The following is a 21,721-nucleotide window of genomic DNA, read 5'->3' as shown; positions in this document are numbered from 1 at the left end:
TTCGCCCTATCTGGTTTCACTATTCCTCATCGCCCTATATTTCCATTATTTCCCCTTCGCCCTGAAGTTTCACTATTTCCATTTCCCCTTTTTTTGCTCTACCGTTCCTCTTTGTTATCAACCTTCATTATTCCCCTTCGGCCTATTTGGTTTCACCATTCCTCATCGCTCTATATTTTCATTATTCTCCTTCGCCCTGAAGTTTCACAATTCCCCTTCGACGTGAGGTTTCATTATTTCCCTTCGCACTATTAGGTTTCACCATTTCTCTTTGCTCTGAAGTTTCACTATTTCCCATCGTCCTAAGGTTTCACCATTCTTCATCCCCTTCGCCCTTCCCTTCTCCGTCTAATTTGAGTTTCAGTTATGTTTCAAAATGCATGAATTCATACACTTTTAAACAAGGACCAGTCGTTGGGGAGTGAGTCATATAACCGCCTACGCGGTGTAATGGGTACAACGTCTGTCGGGAGAGCGGAAAGTCGGTGGCTCACTCCCTCGGTCGAGTCAGGAGGCGTAAGAAGATGATACTTCTTGTTACCACGCCTAGGGATGAAGGGTTGTAAAATAAGGATGTATCAGCTGTGGTTTCCTTGTTAAACTGCGGCATGGTATCTCAGTGAGCTAGTCCTATAAAACCGTTATTAATCCGGGGCAATAATAAGCGGCCACACACACACACACACACACACACACACACACACACACACACACACACACAATTTAAATGTCCAAGTGAAAGTGCTGAAATCACACGCTCAGTAATCGGCTTCCAAAACAAACTTATTTGCGGGCGTTTCCTAAAGCTACCGACGCAGCGTTGACAACTGTTTTTATTGGCTTGTATGTTTGCAGCGTTTATCTATCTTGTGATTCTTAGTCTTTATACATAATATATACTGTTTTTGCTATATCTGTTAATCCTACAAAATTAACAACATTGCATACATTGTTGAACGTGTGAAACAACCTTTGATCTTGACATTGTGAATAATTAAAATAACAATTAACATCCTGTTTGGATAATAAAACACCAGCTGCCCACGGCACTATTCCACACAATGAATACCCATTCAGGGATTAATCCCCTGAGTAAACAACTGAAGGCAACTTCAGTGTTGTTACTTGGTGATATAGGGGCGGTCGGGTAGCCTACTGGTTAAAGCGTTTGCTCGTCACGCCTAAGACCCGGGTTCCATTCCCATCATGGGTACAATGCGTGAAACCCAATTCTGGTGTCCCCCGCAGTGGTATTGCTAAAATATTGCTATAAGTGATAGAAGTTTTGGACACGGTAAACAAGTGGATGAGCAGACAGAAAAAGGCTTAACGTATGCAATAATTCGAGGCTGAAGCAGGCCGATAGGACGTCTGCCCGATAATTATGATCGTTGAAATTGCGCAGCGCGTCTAACACCGGGAACCTGTTTAATCCAAGTAAGGGGATACCCTCAGTGGTGGAATGTTTCGTTTGGGGGACGATTTCGCCTGTCGTTTTTTACCGTCTGTTTTACGCTAATTCCGTCTTGTTTTTGTTTTAAATTAAAGTTTGGTCAAGCATTTGTGATTAAGTATGCCCTAAAGTATTAAAAGTTGCCTGTTGACTCTATTTGCCCTTTAAGACATCATATTATAAATATGCATTTTGAAAGACATTCGAAACTATCAACATAGTGTTACGCTGTGATATTCGAAGCTTTGTTTGTTGTTTAACGCCGCACTCAGCACTCATATTCCAGCAGTATGACAAAGATCTGTAAATAATCGAGTCTGGACTTCCACCATGACGTTTGTAGGAGGGACAAGTCAATGATTTGCCGCCACAGAGAATAAAATTGCAGCTATATCACGGTGCGATTAAATAGTGAAATCCGAATAGCTGTACAAATAGTGAGTGAGTTGGGTTTAACGCCGCTTTTAACAGTATTCCAGTTATATCACGGCGTGTCAGCTTAATGTAAGAGGAAAGCCCAAGTGAGTGAGTGAGTGAGTATGGTTTTACGCCGCTTTTAGCAATATCCTAGCAATATCACGGCGGGGTACACCAGAAATGGGCTTCACACATTGTACCCATGTTGGGAATCGAACCCGGGTCTTCGGCGTGACGAGTGAACGCTTTAACCACTAGGCTACCCGACCGCCCCGAGGAAAGCCCGAAGTGATGCAGGTCTCAGACGTTTACCATTTCGGTGAAACCCACGAGTACGGGTATGGTGCTGACAAACCTAGAAACATAATCGGGGCGAGCCGGGATTCGAACCTACAATCATAGGGTTCTGGCGTGCCCAAGAGACGCAACTCTGCACAGCGAATCGCGGCACCTTAAACGGCTGTGCCCCCTATACTAATAGTTGGTTGCGTTTGGCTTCTCGTCAGCTATGTATTATTTATGGCAAAGAAAAATATCAAAAGCCCGTATTCGCGAAAAATACGACACGCGTTTTTGTATCTCCATGACATAATACACGGTTCATCACGCAGACCGCAGCAAATAGTTACACGCTGCGTAATTCACTGTGTCAGGGTCCGCTGAAAATGTGCCGGGTTCTTATAATTACGACATGGAAACTTTATGGGGATTGTGTCTTTGTTTGTAACTTGTCTGGTTATTTCTATTTAATGTGTGTACATATTCCAAAGTTTGGCAGCCCTCTGGTAGTCGTCTAGGGTAGGCATGGATATAATGATGTCACAGGAATTATTTATTCATATTTAATGAACTTCTTCTTGAAGGCCTTGAACTTCTTCTTGGATAGGCTTGTGGTTAAAGCGTTCGCTCGTCACACCGAAGACCCGGGTTCGATTCCCGACATGGGAACAGTGTGAGAAGCCAATTTCGCGTGTCCCCCGCCGTGATATCGCTGGAATATTGCTAAAAGCGGAGTAAAACTATACTCACTCACTCTAAGTATTTCGAAACACCCAAACCAAACCACCGTGATTGCGTTCTATTATTAAAACTTGAGTGACCGGGTCAACCGAGGTTACTACATTTCTAGCAACCAGACCTGACTAGTTTTTAACCTGAGTTAACCATTTGTTAGTAGGCGTACCTTAGGGCAGTATCTGAAATAAAACCCATAAAATGCAACCTTATATAAACTACTTAATGGCTCTCGGGAAGAGGAAAAACACAACAGCCATATGCAGTGCTGTATCACACAACTATGAGAAGATAACAAGTGTTTCAGTGCATGACAAACCTGCCATTGTACTTTTTTTTCTCCATTTGATGCATAGGAAACGACAAGAAAGTTCAACCTAACCCTCGGGACATCAAAAATGAAAAAAAAAATCATCTATAAATCATCATTGATTTAAAAGTATTTATATCAAGAATCTAGGGTTACATTAAGCTGACGCATATTAGAATAGATATATACTATCAATAACTTGTTAATTATTGCCATTTAATGTTTGCATTCTTGATTGAATCAATAAATGAAACTACAGTAAAATACGGTTATAACGAACACGCTTATAACGAACTGACCGATATAACGAACTTATATTTTAGCCCCGGTCATTTGTTGTACATATGCTGTATATAGGCTTATAACGAACTACGGTTATAACGAACTAAAATTAGTGTCCCTTTGAGTTCGTTATAACCGTAGTTTACTGTAATAACTTGGAATCTACTAACCAGAGTGCCGCACGCCAGGGTTTTTTAGGGCATAGGAAGCTAAGGTCAACCAAGTATCACGTAATTAAGTTAACATCTGCGAACACTGGTCACCCAAGGTTAACGCGGGCTATATATGGATTCACCTGGGTTCAAATGGGTTCACATGTGTTCACGGGGTGGTCCAGGGTTTTTTAATCAAACGCAAGCGCTATTTAAGAAGTTGGCGAAAAAGTATGTTTGCTGTTTATTTTTGTGTTGTATGATGGCGTAGTGTTGGTTACATATCATCGTTAATTTCAACGACATGTTTGTTTTCAGTGAGGAGAGGTGAAATGGGTTTAACGTTGCGTTCAAGATTATTGCACTTATATAGCGATGTCCATGTGTAATAGGATAATTCATTCCCCCTAGGAAACAATATACAGTGGAAATTTTTGTCAACATATTATTTCCACAGTCAGTATCTTCCTGACACTGGAATATTTTCTCATATGAATATTTTTTCCTTCCGGAAACTTTTTGACCCGAAAATTTAGATCGTTTACACTTATACTAGACCGGACTTATACCGGTCTTGTTATGTTAGTCAACGGAGATACCATGCCGCAGTTTTACATGGATGCCCTACCCACACTCCGAGGCGACCTGTCCCTGTTTTATCCCCTTAATGCCGAGCGCCAGGCAGGGTAACAACATGTACCTGCCTTGAACGTCTTTAGGTATGACACGGCCTGGGTGCGAATTACGATGAGATATCGGTAGAACTGTGGGGTGTGAAATTAGCTGATGACCTATTCGTAGTCGTATAATGTAACGTTTAACAACTGGATGTGTTAACAAAGAATTTCGACAAGATTTGGTTAGCCTAGAATTTGTGTTGGCGACAGAATAGGTTTTTGGGTATTGCTTTAAAACATATCTGAACGGAACCGAACAATAATTGTTTTTTCACAACAGATATTGTTTTATTAAACATGCACAGAGAAACATTGAGTCATGAAACGAGTTGTAAAACCTGAAGCTAATTTATTGTTTTCATTAATATCTGTTATACTATTTTTTAAACTCAGAATATAATAATCCCTCAAAACACGACAGTACTTAGGAAGCTTCTTAGCTCTGGGAACCGCCGTCATATACAGCAAACAACGGTTATAACGAACACGCTTATAACGAACTGACGATATAACGAACTTACTTTTTTGGTCCCGACTATTTGCTGTTGTTATGCTGTATATATGCTTACAACGAACTACGGTTATAACGAACTAAAATTAGTAGTCCCTTTGAGTTCGTTATAACCGTACCTTACTGTAGCTGGAATATTGCTGAGTGCGGCGTTAAACAACCAACCAATCTTAGCTCTGGGCATCGGGAAATGGGTGGCAAAAGGAAACTAATGTAAATACAATATCCTTACTCTATTCTAGCATCCCAAGAACTCAATTAATTTCAACTAAATAATTGACTATCTTACTCATTTACAGATATTCTGCTCACCGCTATATCGTAATGGATAATTAACAACATACCTTTTACTCTAAATAATGACAAAGGATGTCAACTTGTAAACGCCCGAACAAATGAATCTTCACACAATTAATGTTGTTCTAATACTTTGGTATCTTTCCTACACAAAGATCATAATGTCCTTTTTTGCCTAGCTGCGAATAGCTGGAAAATTGCTGATGCGGCGTAAAATACTATTCATTCATTCATTCATTCATTCATTCATTCATTCATTCATTCATTCATTCCATATTTGCCCGCGTATCAGGTTTATACAGCACAAGCAAAATCGGGCTCAGCGATTCGCTGAGCAGAGTTGTGTCCCTTAGCAATTCAGGGATCCGTTTAGGTTCGATTTTCTTCAATCATACTCCTACGTTTGTCAACTTTTACCCGTCACCGTTGGTTTCGTCATTAAAGGTCTATGACCTGCATCCCTTCTTGTTTTCTGAAATTATGTTGACCTTTATCTTAAATACTGTTCGAAGCGGCGTACTTGTACTCACTCACCTATTTATCATATTGATCTTACTGGAAGTGCCCTAGGCACCGCCTTCTGGTTACCTATACCGTAGCGTGACCATATCAAAGAGTGTTGGAGAAGACTTTGACATGGTTTGTTAATTGAATGATGTTCTACCACTTTCGCCATAATTCATAATTCATGAAACAAGAATGAAACCTCTCAAAACATCACGACTTCGTTCTACGATTTCTGAGAACCTCGCGCTGTTCGTGACATCTAGTACGTCATTTCAAAATCGATCTGTCACCTCGCCCTTTATCCGTGATATATTTCACAGCTATTATTTTGTTTACACAAAATATAATATGCCAACAAATCAATACAGTTTTATAAAACGTGGAAAGCTTTGACTTGCATACGAGAGATGTTTTTTTTCTAGATAGAATTATGGATCAATATCGATCACCCTGACTGTGTCGTGTCTCTATGGCAACGTCACACGCCGATTGATCTGTCGTCATCAACACAACACATTCACTCACATTCAACGTTTTACTGACTCTATGGGAATCGATAAAAAATATTTAAAGCATGGAAATTAACTCTCCTTTCCCCTCTGTTAGACACACATATAGATCGTTCTAAAACCTGTTAAACTGGTTGTAGATTTTCAAGGCTCCACAGAGCAACGTGTACGGTGAAGGACAACATCGTTACTTAGTGTTACATCCGTCGACGTTGCTTAAAGCCATACTCTGAAAGGTTGCTGACAGCAACGCGTTCGGGGTAGGAATAAAAGAGGCCTCAGATCTATAACCAGTGTATCGATGTTTGTTGGATCTAAACATGACAGAACATATTATACGATCGGTGCGGTGCTCAGATCGGCTTGAAGAACATACGCGAGGGTCATTCAAACCTTCTGACCCGTTATATTAGTGCAGATCAGGACAATGGATGAACGTATCGGAAACTTAGGGCCTCTAGACAGACTCTTATGTTTACCTTTGTTTCGGGATAGTGTAGGTCTTGAACTTCGGAAAGGTGATGCCTGTGGGGTATTTTGAGTTTAAAATACTGGGCAAGACTAAGGCCGGGAAATGTTTGCTGTACACAGGTACTGTGAGGTTAAAGTATCGCAGTGATTCCGCAAACATACCGCGGTAATTCCGGAAACATACCACCTTATTTCCACAAATATCCCGCGACAATTCCGCTAACATGCCGGGACAACACCGCAGAGATACCGCGGTAAATACACATTCAACCATACCGCGGTAATTCCACAAACATAACACGGTAAATCCTCAAACATACCGCGGTAATCCCGCAAACAAATCCCGGAAATTCCGCAAACATGCCGCGACAACTCCGCAGACATACCGCAGTAAATACACAACTATACCGCGGTAATTCCGCAAACATAACACGGTAATCCCGCAAATATACCGTGATAATCCGGCAAACAAACCGCGGTAATCCGGCAAATAGACCGCGGTAATCCGGCAAACAAACCGCGGTAATCCGGCAAACAGACCGCGGTAATCCGGCAAACATACCGCGGTAATCCCGCAAACATGCCGCGACAATTCCGCAGACATACCGCGGTAAATCCACAACCATACCGTCGTAATTCAGCAAACATACCGCGGTAATCCCGGAAACAAATCAGGGTAATTACTGTAACAAACCGTGGTAATCCCGAAAATATATCACGATAATTCCGCAAACATACCGCGTTAATCCCAATATATATCACGTTTATTCCCCAAATGCAATATAGTTACGTGTACACTGCATCGCTATGAACGATATATCATATTATACGACCGCTTCGAACAACGATACGCTCAGGTATGTAAGTTGTCACCGTTCACAGTTCTACCACATGAGAGAGCCAAAATTGTTTTAGGTCACACAACCCAACGATATCGCGACAGCACGTAAAAAATCAGGTCTGGGTCAGACAAGTGGTTGACAGCATGATCGCAAACCACAAGCAGCCGGACCTCATTAGAGGGCTCTTACTTTGGATATTGGGACCGTGTTTTGATCCGAAATCCCAAACGGGACACGTATCTTTCAACAAAGAGAGTATATATAGTAAATTCGAAATTCAGTATGGATATAGAATAGAGAAATAAGAAGAACTTTGAGAACTACCTATATTGTGTTTTAAAAAATTAAAAAAAGAATACCCAAAGCACTTTCTCTAAAGCCGCGTATCTAACACAATGCAGTTCCATCAGAGGTATCGATTAGATATAAAATTAGATACAAAAGTTTTCGTATTACGCCGATTTAAAGATTATTTAAGTTCCATTAAGGCGAGTCAGTCAGTCGAAAGCCCGACGTGGTGCAGGTGCTAGACGTTTACCACTTTATTTAGGTGAGGTGACGTCACGATTTATTGCACCCATATAGCGACGTGCATGCACGTGTGTTTGTGTGTGTGGCTGCTTGTACTAGCCTGGACTAATGCCGATTTTACAGTGCTAGCTACCTATGATATCATGCCACAGTGTAACATGAATACAGTATACTGACTCCGAGCCGACTAGGCCTTGTTTTAACCCCTTAATGCCGAGCGTCAGGCAGGGTAACAAAAAGTACCATCTTTTAACATCTTTTGGTATACCACGGTCGGGGATCGAACCCACTACCTTCCGCTCTCCGGGTGGACACTCCCTCCACTAAACCACGGGCGGTCACCATTTTAGTAAAATCCACTGACATATCTAGAAATATATACTTAGGTCGGATGTGGGATTCGAACCCATAACCATAGGTTTCTAACACGTCTGAGAGACGCAACTTGCGTGAGACGCCTGCGACACAGGTGCCCTCTGATTGGCCTAAAACCAGATGCCGGACAGAATCAGTATCTACATACTCATTAGTATTTACATATCTACTCGATCCACCCCAGCCATGCTAGGTGTCAGTTTGGGCGTGGAGAAATACATGAAATAATTCCAAATCCCCGTTGGCTATAGAAATATACAATATTCTTCTAATACAAATGCTTTAAGCATTCACAGCAGTTATAACTTCATCTTATTATCGAGGCTGGGCCTTTGAAACCAGTGATTTGAGCAGCGATCTAGGATGTCCCGTTAAGATGAGACGCACTCATCTAAAACCTGCTCAAGACGTTACTTAGCGCTGCGATTGTCCTAAACCTTCGTTACAGCATGAGTTACGACCATCTTAGTGTCCTACATTATAACCACACAATTCCCATTTCAGTCTATTCAAAAAGCATGCGGAGCTATTCTGCCCCAGAATTCCGACGGGGAAACTCCTTGGTATTAGTGTGAATTATAGCTGACAGCACTGTGACATCTAAACCCGATTATTTGCTGTTGTAATATCAACATACACGCTTTCTCCATTGCAGGTAGCCTCCATGGGTGTTACATAGAAGACATCAGGAACCGCCATCTTCCGCTCAGCCCTGGCTACTATGATCCCAACGCCCTCACCGTAGAAATATGTACCAACTTGTGCGGAGCGTATCAAGCAATATATGCAGGCTTGATAGCAGGTCGATTCTGTTTCTGCGGTGACAACGAACCCGACGCTGCCTTCATCACCGGCACCTCCAACTGTTCCACGCCATGTGCCGGGGATGCGGCTCAGATGTGCGGGGGGGAGACGTACCTCAGTGTTTACCAGTCGGCCCAACCCATCAAAAGGGTAGATCTGAGCGTCAGTCCAAGCTTCGCCACGACGGGAGAGGCGGTGACCTTTTCTATTGACGTCGACGCTGGCGGGATCTTGACGTATCAGATGAACTACGATGACGGCAACGGTGACATGAAAAACAACGCTACGGGTATGTTGACGAAGACATATGCGATCCCTGGTCAGCATGACGCAATTGTCACTGCTATGGACACTGCTGGCGCCATTGTGGTAAGTCTGTGTTTGTTTAAGTATCCGGATTGTCATTGATGATAACACATACATGTACAGTGCACACCCTGTAGACCAGACCCCTTTAAGTATCCGGATTATCATTGATGATAGTTGTCCGTCTGTAGCCAGACCCATTTATCCGGAAATCCCGTCTTCCGGAAGATTACTGTTTGAAACGTGTGCATGTATACACATGGAATTGCATGTATAGCCATGAATGCAGGTTTACCGTAATGTATCTTCTCCATGAATGCAGGTTTACCTATGTATCTTCTCCATGAATGCAGGTTTACCTATGTATCTTCTCCATGAATGCAGGTTTACCTATGTATCTTCTCCATGAATGCAGGTTTACCGTATGTATCTTCTCCATGAATGCAGGTTTACCGTATGCATCTTCTCCATGAATGCAGGTTTACCTATGTATCTTCTCCATGAATGCAGGTTTACCGTATGTATCTTCTCCATGAATGCAGGTTTACCGTATGCATCTTCTCCATGAATGGAGGTTAACGGTACATATGTTAGGCATGAATGCAGGTTTACAGTGCATATCTTAGCCATGAATGAAGGTTTACCGTATGTATCTTCTCCATGAATGCAGGTTTACGGTACATATCTTAGCCATGAATGAGGGTTTACGGTACATATCTCAATCATGAATGTAGGTTGACGGTACATATCTTAGCCATGAATGCAGGTATACAGTACACATCTTAGCCATGAACGCAGGTTTACGGTACATATCTTAGCCATGAATGCAGGTTTACAGTACATATCTTAGCCATGAATGCAGGTTTACAGTACATATCTTAGCCATGAATGCAAGTTTACGGTACATATCTTAGCCATGAATGCAGGTTTACAGTACATATCTTAGCAATGAATGCAGGTTTACGGTACATATCGTAGCCATGAATGCAAGTTTACAGTACATATCTTAGCCATGAATGTAGGTTGACGGTACATATCTTAGCCATGAATGCAAGTTTACGGTACATATCTTAGCCATGAACGCAGGTTTACGGTACATATCTTAGCCATGAATGCAGGTATACAGTACACATCTTAGCAATGAATGCAGGTTTACGGTACATATCTTAGCAATGAATGCAGGTTCTATTCCTGAAAACAGTACGTTTTGTAATGTTTTCGCGGATACTTGTGAAACAGTCTGTTATCGAAGTGGGCACAATGGATACTTAGAACGTGACTCAGCTGATTTGTATCCTCGTTGCTAATGGTGTACTGCACCATGCACGATCAGTCATGCAGGCCGCCGTTTAATAAATCATGCGTGACTGCCTGAAGCAAAACACAAATTATTTAAAAATGCGAGTTTACGATATAATCTGATTATTAACTTTGTAAACGACATTTGCAGTCCGGATGTCTTCCAAATTATACACGGAGTATATATGCAACCGTCATGAATATAATTTAATCGTTTCATTTCTCAGTCGCAAATTTGTGGACGTGCAAACGTGGCTTCTACACAACATATGGCGTCATCCGTTGATGCTGTTTACACATTCCACAATGCTGCCATGTATGTCTCACTGCTGTTTGAGAACTCTACGGAAACAAAATCGATGTTTTTAAATTTATCATCCCGATGAACAGTATTTGTTGATATATTTGATTCTTTCATATAGATTCAAATCTTAACTGGCGCCATGGGATTCTAATGACATTTCCGGGTGTCGAATTTCAGGGAAAATCTAATGCTTGTTTCATCAAAAACGTCACTTGTCATTACGTATGAGAAAATGACTCTTCTGGTTTGCAGCCCAAGTCTAACGTAGCAGGGTTGGTGGTGCAGGCGCCCGTCAAGAACATCACTGTGGAGTGTCCCCTGTTCATAACGGACGAAGAAGACAAGTGTGTCGCCATCATCACCCAAGGGACACATCTCCGTCTGACAGACAATGTGGATGGCACGGACAGGACAATTGACGTTGCAGGTAGAAATGTCAAACACAACCCACTGGAAATCAGAGCTCGAGTGAATGATAACAGCAATATATGATCATGACTCTACTCAATGAAAACTTAAATCCCTTTTTGTATCCCTACGCAAACATGTGTAAAAAGATACACGCTATGATATAAGGGGGCGGTCGGGTAGCCTAGTGGTTAAAGCGTTCGCTCGTCACGCCGAAGACCCGGGTACGATTCCCGACATGGGTACAATGTGTGAACCCATTTCTGGTGTCCCCCGCCGTGATATTGCTGGAATATTGCTAAAAGCGGCGTAAAAACCGTACTCGCTCACTCACTCTTATATAAGTTTACATCAAAATTATTATTTACCTATTTTTACCTAATAGATCAATATTATATCAAAGTAACGTAAAATAATGGAGGCTTTTATCTCATTCTTCTGAAATATTTTTAGGGAGGACATTTGTTTTTATTTTAACACTGACTAAACATTTCTTCAACATTTTCGCATCCACAGACCCGATTGTGGATGGTGCTGGTTGTTGCGTGCCTTCGACCAACGACCCGCAAGTGGCCACAACCGAGGACAAGGACTACATGATGTACGCCTCAGAGTTTAAGTACGAGGGCGTGGTCACACACTGGGAGCTCTGGGCAGAGACGACTGGGACACTCATACTCTTGGTAGGTCTCCAGTGATTGATATCATGATCCACGCCGTCTTCGTACGTCGACGTGCAGTCCACCAAGTCACCGAGTATGACAACCCCGTCCATGTAGTCGCCTCGTACGGCCATCACAAGGACAAGTCTGTCACGGGATCCCAATGGGTTCCCAATTTAGTCAGTCAATTTAGGTAGTCATGCAACCGTCTAGGCATAAATTTTATATGATAAACCATTATCAGCGTGGTTGTAACTCGTTTTCTACAGATAAGAACGAAGGTAGCTCAACAAGTACTTCTTCAATGGACTCCTGTGAGTCCTCAGTGCTAGCTGGAAGAGCCGACTATGATGATGATCAATTGAATTTGGTTCATTCGTTACGGCGGTCAGTAAGTAGGTCTAAAATTGCCCCGTGTGTTCTCTGTACCCAACGTTCGTTGTGTAAGGGCGCCTTGATCGGTGGTCTGAACCTGTGACATAGATGATAACATGCTCCCGAGGGTGAGTTTGATAATGTAACATCAATGACCCGAGACCCGGGGCTTAACATTTTGAACCAAACCCGAGAGAAAAAGGATTTTTTCAACATTTATAAAAAAAATTATGTTTCTAGCACACTTTCCATGAACCTTAGGAAACGGACGTAATATATCGCTTTCTGGCAAACATGGACTTGAAAATCATATTCACATTTTAGTGCCTCTGTTCACACTAAGTCACTCTCACTGAGCCACAAATACAAAGGTTGCATGTTCGATCCCACTAAGATATAAGTAATATTTTATATATGACTTAGGGTCAGTCTGCACATATCCTTGAGTTAGCATTGTAATATGTGTTATGTAGATTGTGTTTGACAGCAAAAATATATATTTTATCTAACGAGGGACCTTCTACAGAATATCCTTCGGCCAGGGGACATTCTTAACAGTATCACTAGGACAATGAACTTCCAACTTATATAATAACACTGGGACAGGGGGGCATTCTATAGAATGTCACTCCGACCTGGGCACTTCTACTGAAATATCCCTAGGACAGGGAGACATTCTATACGATATCCTTTGGACAAGAGGAACTTCTACAGAATAGTCTTGGGACAGGGGAACAGTCTAAACAATACCACTGGGACAGGGAACTTCCTATTTATATAATAATACTGGGGCAGGGAACTTTCTGCATACTATACCTGGGACAGGGGGACATTCTATAGAATGTCACTCCGACAGGGACACTTTTTACGGAATGTCCCTGGGACTGTGGAACTTTCAACAGAATATCACTTGGACACTTCCTATAGAATATAACTGGGCAATAGGGACTTTCTAAACAATATCCCTTTCACAGGGGAACTTTCTATAGAATATCCCTTTCACAGGGGAACTTTCTATAGAATATCCCTGGTTCAGGGAGACTTTTTTTGGTATATCCCTTGGACAGGGGGACAGGGGAAATTCCTATATAATATCCATAGGACTATGGAACTTTCTATATAATATCCCTGAGGCAGAGGGTCTTTCTGTAGAGTGTGCCTGGGAGTGGGAACTTTCTATATAATATCCCTGGGATTTAACTATTATTAAACTTCTGATGCTTAACGTTGAACTGTGTTCTATCATAACTGGGTTTTTTTTGTTTTAATTATTGTGTTTATATCTATTTATAGATCCTACAACCCGACTGCACCCCATACTGCTACGAAACAAACGCATGTGGAGCGTGTGCAGGAATGACTTGCACAAGCCCCAACGTTTTCTGCCCCAGAGCTCAGAGCTGCTCCACAGGATGTACCCCTCTCGACAGGCACCCATGTGCCGCACCCCTATCTGACTACACCATCCGCCAGACACTCACGCTGACACTGACGGCCACTGGTTATCAAGTCATTGACTCCCAAGACTACACCCATGTATACCCCGGAGACATCATCGCCTACAGAAAATCAGCAGGATCAGCTGCACTTACAGTGTCCTACAACCAGACAGAGTGTGACAGGAAGTATCCACCTACCACAACCAATTTTGCCAAAACTGGTGGCATCTCGATGCCAAATACCCGCCATCATCTGAAAGCCATTTTCTCAAGTCAGACAAAGGTATACCTCACTTACACCTTCACCACGGCTGGTACCTACCCTCTGACTACCAACGTCAGTAACATCGATATTCCCTTCTCTGAACTGAACGTCACCGAGATCGAGGTTCTGCAAGGCATTAATGCTACTATCATTGACGCCCCCATGTATTGGGTCACAAACGAGGAAGGGACGTTAAACATCCTCCCGCACACAGGTAAGGTATTCTGTAAGTTTCAGCCTGTCGCAGCTTACCACAATTAACGAATTTCAACGTTTAAGACAGTTTGGAAAAATCGGCCATATCCCAAACATTCAACATGTATTCTAATAACGCATTCAGTAAGTTTAACGTGTAACAATCTAACGAGATCAGATAACAGAAAGTGAGTGAGTAACGTTTTACGCCGCCTAATGCAATATTAAAACAATATCATGGTAGGATGAGCTTCACATTGTACCCATGAAGTCTCGTTACGAGCAAATGCTTTTTCCACTAGGCTACTCCATCGCCCCTACGTTACAAAAATATAGTAACAATCTATAATTATGTTTGTATAAGGATTGATTCAATTTTTGTGTGAATGTTTAAACCATCTGCATTGGAAGTGTTTGTTTCCATCAGGAACCAACGTGAAACGCAACTGGGACTTTGGCGATGGGTCATCCATTAATGATACTACCACCGACCACTACAACCACACCTTCACAGCAAAGGGCGAATATAATGTCTCAGCAATATCCTGGAATCAACTGACCAGTAAATCCAACATCACAACAGTCATAGTTGAGGACAGAATTGATGGCTTCACAGTCTTGTACAGCCCTTGTGTGACCCTCAGCAACTGCCCTTTCACCATCCAGTTAACAGGGGGATCGGACTACACCATCGACTGGGACTACGGCGACTCCACGACCAACACCACACTGGAGGCCGACTACGGTCACAACGGCATCGTGAATCATGTCTTCACCGTTGGTGGTAACTATACCGTAACTGCTAACTGCTCAAACCACGTTAGCTCTCTCATCTTCATCTTCACTGTGGTCGTGCAGGAAGAATGTCTTGGGTTGGCATTGGTCAGAACCGGAGCTGAGAAACTAGTTAGCTTCAGAATCGAATGGACATTGACACAAGGATCAGACTGCGTATTTAATTTGGATTTTGATAGCGTCATCATTCCTGTTGAGTCTGGAGATATTGTCACTAAGAAATGGCAGACAGCAATTCTTCCTGGGAAGATGGCGAACAAATATCCTCTTATTCTGACAGTGACCAACATGCTTGGTTCGAGAAACATAACTGAAGACTTCACCATAGAAACTGCAATGAAGAATGTTTCCAGTAACTGTGACCTTGCGAAGACCGGCACCAGTATCCCTGTAACGTGCAGTGTTACAATGGCAGAAGGATCAAACGTTGTATGTACATGGGACTTCGATGACGGAACCCCAGTCGATACCCACGATGAAGGACCAGCTGACTGGGCTATCCGTACCAACCTGGTCGAACAACGTAGCCATTCTTTCGCCACAGGAGAGCTGTTCAATGTCACCATCACGTGTGCTAATAACGATCGCTCTGAAAGTCAACACCACTCAGTCCTCGTTATTCAGAGTGTCGTTGACGTCGAACTTGTCCACCGAGAAACCATATTCTTTGCACCCCCTGGTATTGGAGCTTTCTCCTTTGAAACAACAGGAGGGACGCCAAATGAGGCTACAGCTGAGTTCGACTTTGGTGATAACTTTCGCTCCACAGATCCTCTTCAAATGGATTTCAACTATACCCATGAGTACAGGGACCCTGGGTGCTATCCCATTACAGCTCGTATCTGGAACGAAGTAAGTGGCAAGAACTTCACAGACCGCCAAATGTGTGTCATCGATCCCGTTGAGGATCTGGTCGTCACAGCTGATCCTCCTGGTGCTATTTTAAGTCAGGCTGCAAACATCAAGGTCATGATGTACCGTGGGCCTAGCGGTCTGTTTGCAAATATCTCCTGCGACTTTGGCGATGGCAGTGGAGCACAAACCTGGCAACGAACAGGTAACATCGATTTATTTTTTGTAAACTTATTGATAAAAGTGACATTCTAATTTATTCCTTATGAATTTGTTATACAGTTATAACAAGTCATGTTGCCAAAACATTATTTAGACTCGTTCTCCTTAAGAAAGGTATATCTTTCCTGAACTGTAATGTCCACCTGGCAACGAACAGGTAACATCGATTTATTTTTTGTAAACTTATTGATAAAAGTGACATTCTAATTTATTCCTTATGAATTTGTTATACAGTTATAACAAGTCATGTTGCCAAAACATTATTTAGACTCGTTCTCCTTAAGAAAGGTATATCTTTCCTGAACTGTAATGTCCACCTGGCAACGAACAGGTAACATCGATTTATTTTTTGTGAACTTATTGATAAAAGTGACATTCTAATTTATTCCTCATGAATTTATTATACAGTTATAACAAGTCATGTTGCCAAAACATTATTTAGACTCGTTCTCCTCAAGAAAGGTATATGTTTCCTGAACTGTTATGTTATTTTCCTTTGAAAAAATCAATCCTTCTTGTTTATGTTAGAATCGGGGGCACGGGTGGCCCAGTCGTCCAAGGCGCCGCGATTCGCTGTGCAGAGTTGCGTCCCTTGGGCATGCCAGAAACCTATGATTGTGGGTTCGAATCCCTGTTCGCCCCAATTATGTTTCTAGGTTTGTCAGCACCATACCCGTGCTCGTGGGTTTCACCGAAGTGGTAAACGTCTGAGACCTGCATCACTTCGGGCTTTCCTCCCACATGAAGCTGACACGCCGCGATATAACTGGAATATTGTTAAAAGCGGCGTTAAACCCAACTCACTCACTCACTCACTCATTATGTTAGAATCTTCTTTCAAGATGATCTGAGCATTGCCTGTGTTACATCATGTAGACACGTGTTGTCAAATGATCAATGGCTGCCTCTCCCTGTCAGGATCCGCTGAACATAAGTTCGGACCTACTTTCGCCCTGATTATGATTGTGGGTCTATCTGTGTGCCCTGTGTGGATTCCGGGTTGTGATAGGTACCCAGAAAATTGCACTGGTCGTAAGAGGCGACTAAATGAATCGGGTGGCACGGTGAGACTCGACGGTTTTGTTGCGTGACACTGTAGGCGTCGGCGGTGCTTACAATATCAATCACTGGATTGTCTGGCTCAGGCTTGATTATTTACAGGCCGCCTTCACTGAATACGTTTAGGTTCTTAAACACAAGCCTAACATACATTTACAGGGCAATGTACGAGTATGGATGTTTAGGATGTAGCATATCTTGAATATTCAAATCAAATGAACAAATCCTACCCGTGCAAAACCAAAGTGGCATACGTCCACTACCTGCGTCACCCTTGCGTTACTCACACAACAACCTTACACACAATATTGTTTAAAACTACGTGAAAATCAACCCACTGCATTAATCTCCAGGTTCGGGACAGAACGGTGAAGATGTACAACTGGTAACGTACAGTACACTAGGAACAAAGACCATCACATGCGACATAACGACTCCACTTCAGTTTGAGACGGCGACTTATCAAATAGAAGTGGATAATCCTGTCACAAATGACTGTGTCCTGTCTACGAACTATCCCGTTACCTACAACAGTAAGTACGACTACTGCCTATCGTGAAGGTGGTCGAGGTTAGTTACAGAAGGCTTAATGTTGCACATGAGTGAGAAGTGCCATATCGTAGACTGTAGTTGTGTACATTAGTGCGAAGAGCGCCATGGCTATATCGTAGATTGCAGTGGGGCACATGAGTGAAAAGTGCACCGTGGCCATATCGTAGACTGTAGTTGTGTACATTAGTGCGAAGAGCGCCATGGCTATATCGTAGATTGCAGTGGGGCACATGAGTGAAAAGTGCACCGTGGCCATATCGTAGTGGTGTACATTAGTGCGAAAAGGGCCATGGCTGTATCGTAGATTGCAGTGGGGCACATGAGTGAAAAGTGCACCGTGGCCATATCGTAGACTGCAGTTGTGTACATTAGTGCAAAGAGCGCCATGGCTATATCGTAGATTGTAGTGGGGCATGTCAGTGAGAAGTGCACCGTAGCCATATCGTAGACTGTAGTTGTTTACATTAGTGCGAAGAGCGCCATGGCTATATCGTAGATTGCAGTGGGGCACATGAGTGAAAAGTGCACAGTGGCCATATCGTAGACTGTAGTTGTGTACATTAGTGCGAAGAGCGCCATGGCTATATCGTAGATTGCAGTGGGGCACATGAGTGAAAAGTGCACCGTGGCCATATCGTAGACTGTAGTTGTGTACATTAGTGCGAAGAGCGCCATGGCTATATCGTAGATTGCAGTGGGGCACATGAGTGAAAAGTGCACCGTGGCCATATCGTAGTGGTGTACATTAGTGCGAAGAGCGCCATGGCTATATCGTACATTGCAGTGGGGCACATGAGTGAAAAGTGCACCGTGGCCATATCGTAGTTGTGTACATTAGTGCGAAGAGCGCCATGGCTATATCGTAGATTATAGTGGGGCACATGAGTGAAAAGTGCACCGTGGCCATATCGTAGACTGTAGTTGTGTACATTAGTGCGAAGAGCGCCATGGCTATATCGTAGATTATAGTGGGGCACATGAGTGAAAAGTGCACCGTGGCCATATCGTAGACTGTAGTTGTGTACATTAGTGCGAAGAGTGCCATGGCTTTATCGTAGATTGCAGTGGGGCACATGAGTGAAAAGTGCGCAGTGGCCATATCGCAGACTGTAGTTGTGTACATTAGTGCGAAGAGGGCCATGGCTATATCGTAGATTATAGTGGGGCACATGAGTGAAAAGTGCGCAGTGGCCATATCGCAGACTGTAGTGGTGTACATTAGTGCGAAGAGGGCCATGGCTATATCGTAGATTGTAGTGGGGCATGTCAGTGAGAAGTGCACCGTGGCCATATCGTAGACTGTAGTTGTGTACATTAGTGCGAAGAGGGCCATGGCTATATCGTAGATTATATTGGGGCACATGAGTGAGAAGTGCACCATGGTTATAACATGGACTAAGTATGGCAAGTAGTTTGTCATGGTTATAACAAACTTAATGGGGTACGAACGTAAGTAGCGCGTCATCCCTGTAAGATAGGCGTTGTTGGGCACTACGTATCATAGATTTAGTTGGGCGCAACAGCAAGTAGCGTGTCATTGTCTTAAGATAGACGAAGTATGTAGCGTGTCATGGTTATAAAATAGACATGATAGTATTTAGCGTGTCATGGTTATATCATATATTTAGTTCGGCGCAAACGTATGAAGCGTCCCGTGTGGTTAGTCATGGTTGTAACCGGCTTAATACCGTACAACAGTAAGTGGCGTAACGTGGTTATAACGTATACGTCATAGGACACAGTAGAGTGTCATGGTTATAACATTCTCAGTAGGCACAACAGTAAGTAGGCTGCAATGGTTATACTATCGACACAAGAGGAAGTAGCCTACCATGGCTATTACGTATATTAGTGAAGATCCGGGGTGGACTAGGTCTTCAGCAACCCATGCTTGCCGTAAAAGGTGACTATGCTTGTCGTAAAAGGCGACTAACGGGATTGGGTGGTCAGGCTCACTGACTTGGTTGATGCATGTCATCGATCCCAATTGCGTGGATCGATGCTCATGATTACAATCACTGGACTGTCTGGTCCAGACTCGATTATTTACACAGACCGCCGTCATATAGCTGGAATATTGCTGAGTGCGGCGTAAAACAACAAACAAACCAACCAACGTATATAAGTATACGCATTGTGTCTTAGGACCGACCCTGAGGAGTGTCACAGCTTGTTTACTTCTAGCACACTCTCAATGAATAATTAGAACAAAGATGGAATGTAAGTTAATGTTACAAAGAACGATATCTCGTAATGAAAAAGCCACTATCATTAGTCATCCACGTATTTAATTTCAAGATGAATTATTAAGCTTTGCTTGACCTCTTAGAATTAATTTAGACCTGCATCTTTAGACCATCCAGCATGGGGACGATGGGTTGAGTAACAGGCATGACCGTTAACTAGGAATATTATGTGATCCCCGGGATCCCGGCATAGGGCTCTAACCCAGAGTCCCATGTAATACACCGTTGTGTCGAACAACGTTGTGTCGAACTTTGATGTGTCGAAATTATGGTTGTCAAGAACTGAAAGCTTGGTCCCTGCGTTTTCCTTCTTTATTCATCATTATTTAACCACTGTCGATTCGGATGTGTCGAAGTAGTTACTGTTATCTCGAAGTCATTTTCCACTCCCAAACATGTACTTCCAGAACACGTAGGTAGATCTCGCTGATATTTTTATTATGGGTATGCATTTTGTATTGTTAATGGTACATACATCAACATATTTTTGTATGTTATTGATTCAATTACCTACTTTTTCATTATTGTCAATAATGATAAAAGTAATGTTGGACATTTGTTTAATTTTCTCGTTGTTTGTTTGTCGCATGTTTCGTGTTGTTCATGCTTTATGCAAATCGATAAATGTATGCCATGTTCATAATTCGGCTGTGTCGAACCTCATATTACTCGACTTATTTATATATGTCCCTTCACCTTCGACACAACGGTGTTTGACTGTGGTTTCAGGATACCTGATGTTGTGCTCTGTTCTGTTGTCATAATTGCCGTGGGGATGGAGAGGTAGATTCATCACGACAGCTTCGTCCTCCACGTGGATGAACCGGGTTGGGTTTTTTATATCAGTACCATGCGGGAAGCCCATTTTTTATGTTCATGAACGCGGCGTAAATCCATACTCTCTCATTGATAAAAAAATGATATAGTTTGTATTTTGCATTTCAGATCCAATTAAATTCTTCGTAGAATGCGCTACCAATCCTATGCCGACTAATGCCATAGTGACAATAAACCAGGGCGATGGTTCTCCCCCGGTCACTGTAACTGTTCCTGCCTTGACCGCTGGAACCCCAGTCGAAATCCACAGCTACACTCCCGCCTCGGACGGTCACTTCGTTGCCCAACTCACCATGGCCAATGGTGGTTCCAGTATCAACGCAACTTTGTTTGTAAGTGGATGTTATGATTTGCCATACCCATGCAGATCCGGGTTAAAATAGGTCTTCAGTAACACATGCATGTCGTAAGAAGCAACTATGCTTGTCGTAAGAGGCGACTTACGTGATCTGGTGACCAGGCTCATTGACTTGGTTGATGCATGTCATCGTATCCCAACCGAGGAGACCGATACTCATGATGTCAATCACTGGATTGTTCGGTCCAAACTCGTTTGTTTACAGCCCATCGTCGTGTAGCTGGAATATTGCTGAGTGCGGCGTTAAACAACAAATAATGTGTCCATGATGGCCCATTATACTAATGTAGATTCCGTCACTAGCTTATAGTTACGTCTCCAAATTCAGAGTTTTCGCTGGAGAGCTAACGTAATGGACTGTCTAAAGCTGTAATGGACACTAGCGAGATTATACC

General features: G+C 42.8%; 1 protein-coding gene across 2 annotated transcripts in view; it reads left to right on the top strand.

The window, feature by feature from the left end:
- The window catches only part of LOC124141157, a 64,068-nt gene that overhangs the window by 3,581 nt on the left and 38,766 nt on the right, over nucleotides 1–21,721 (top strand). For both annotated transcript variants that reach the window (XM_046509073.2, XM_046509072.2), the window contains exons 3-9: nucleotides 9,004–9,521; nucleotides 11,314–11,488; nucleotides 11,986–12,152; nucleotides 13,800–14,424; nucleotides 14,833–16,257; nucleotides 17,687–17,866; nucleotides 21,077–21,300. In XM_046509073.2, the coding sequence (XP_046365029.2) occupies nucleotides 9,004–9,521; nucleotides 11,314–11,488; nucleotides 11,986–12,152; nucleotides 13,800–14,424; nucleotides 14,833–16,257; nucleotides 17,687–17,866; nucleotides 21,077–21,300 (3,314 nt within the window). The remainder of the gene's footprint in view (nucleotides 1–9,003; nucleotides 9,522–11,313; nucleotides 11,489–11,985; nucleotides 12,153–13,799; nucleotides 14,425–14,832; nucleotides 16,258–17,686; nucleotides 17,867–21,076; nucleotides 21,301–21,721) is intronic.

Source organism: Haliotis rufescens, unplaced genomic scaffold, assembly GCF_023055435.1.
Source record: "Haliotis rufescens isolate VD_foot unplaced genomic scaffold, xgHalRufe1.0.p SCAF_11, whole genome shotgun sequence".
Taxonomy (NCBI): Eukaryota; Metazoa; Mollusca; class Gastropoda; order Lepetellida; family Haliotidae; genus Haliotis; species Haliotis rufescens.
This window is presented reverse-complemented; position numbering and strand designations above follow the sequence as displayed.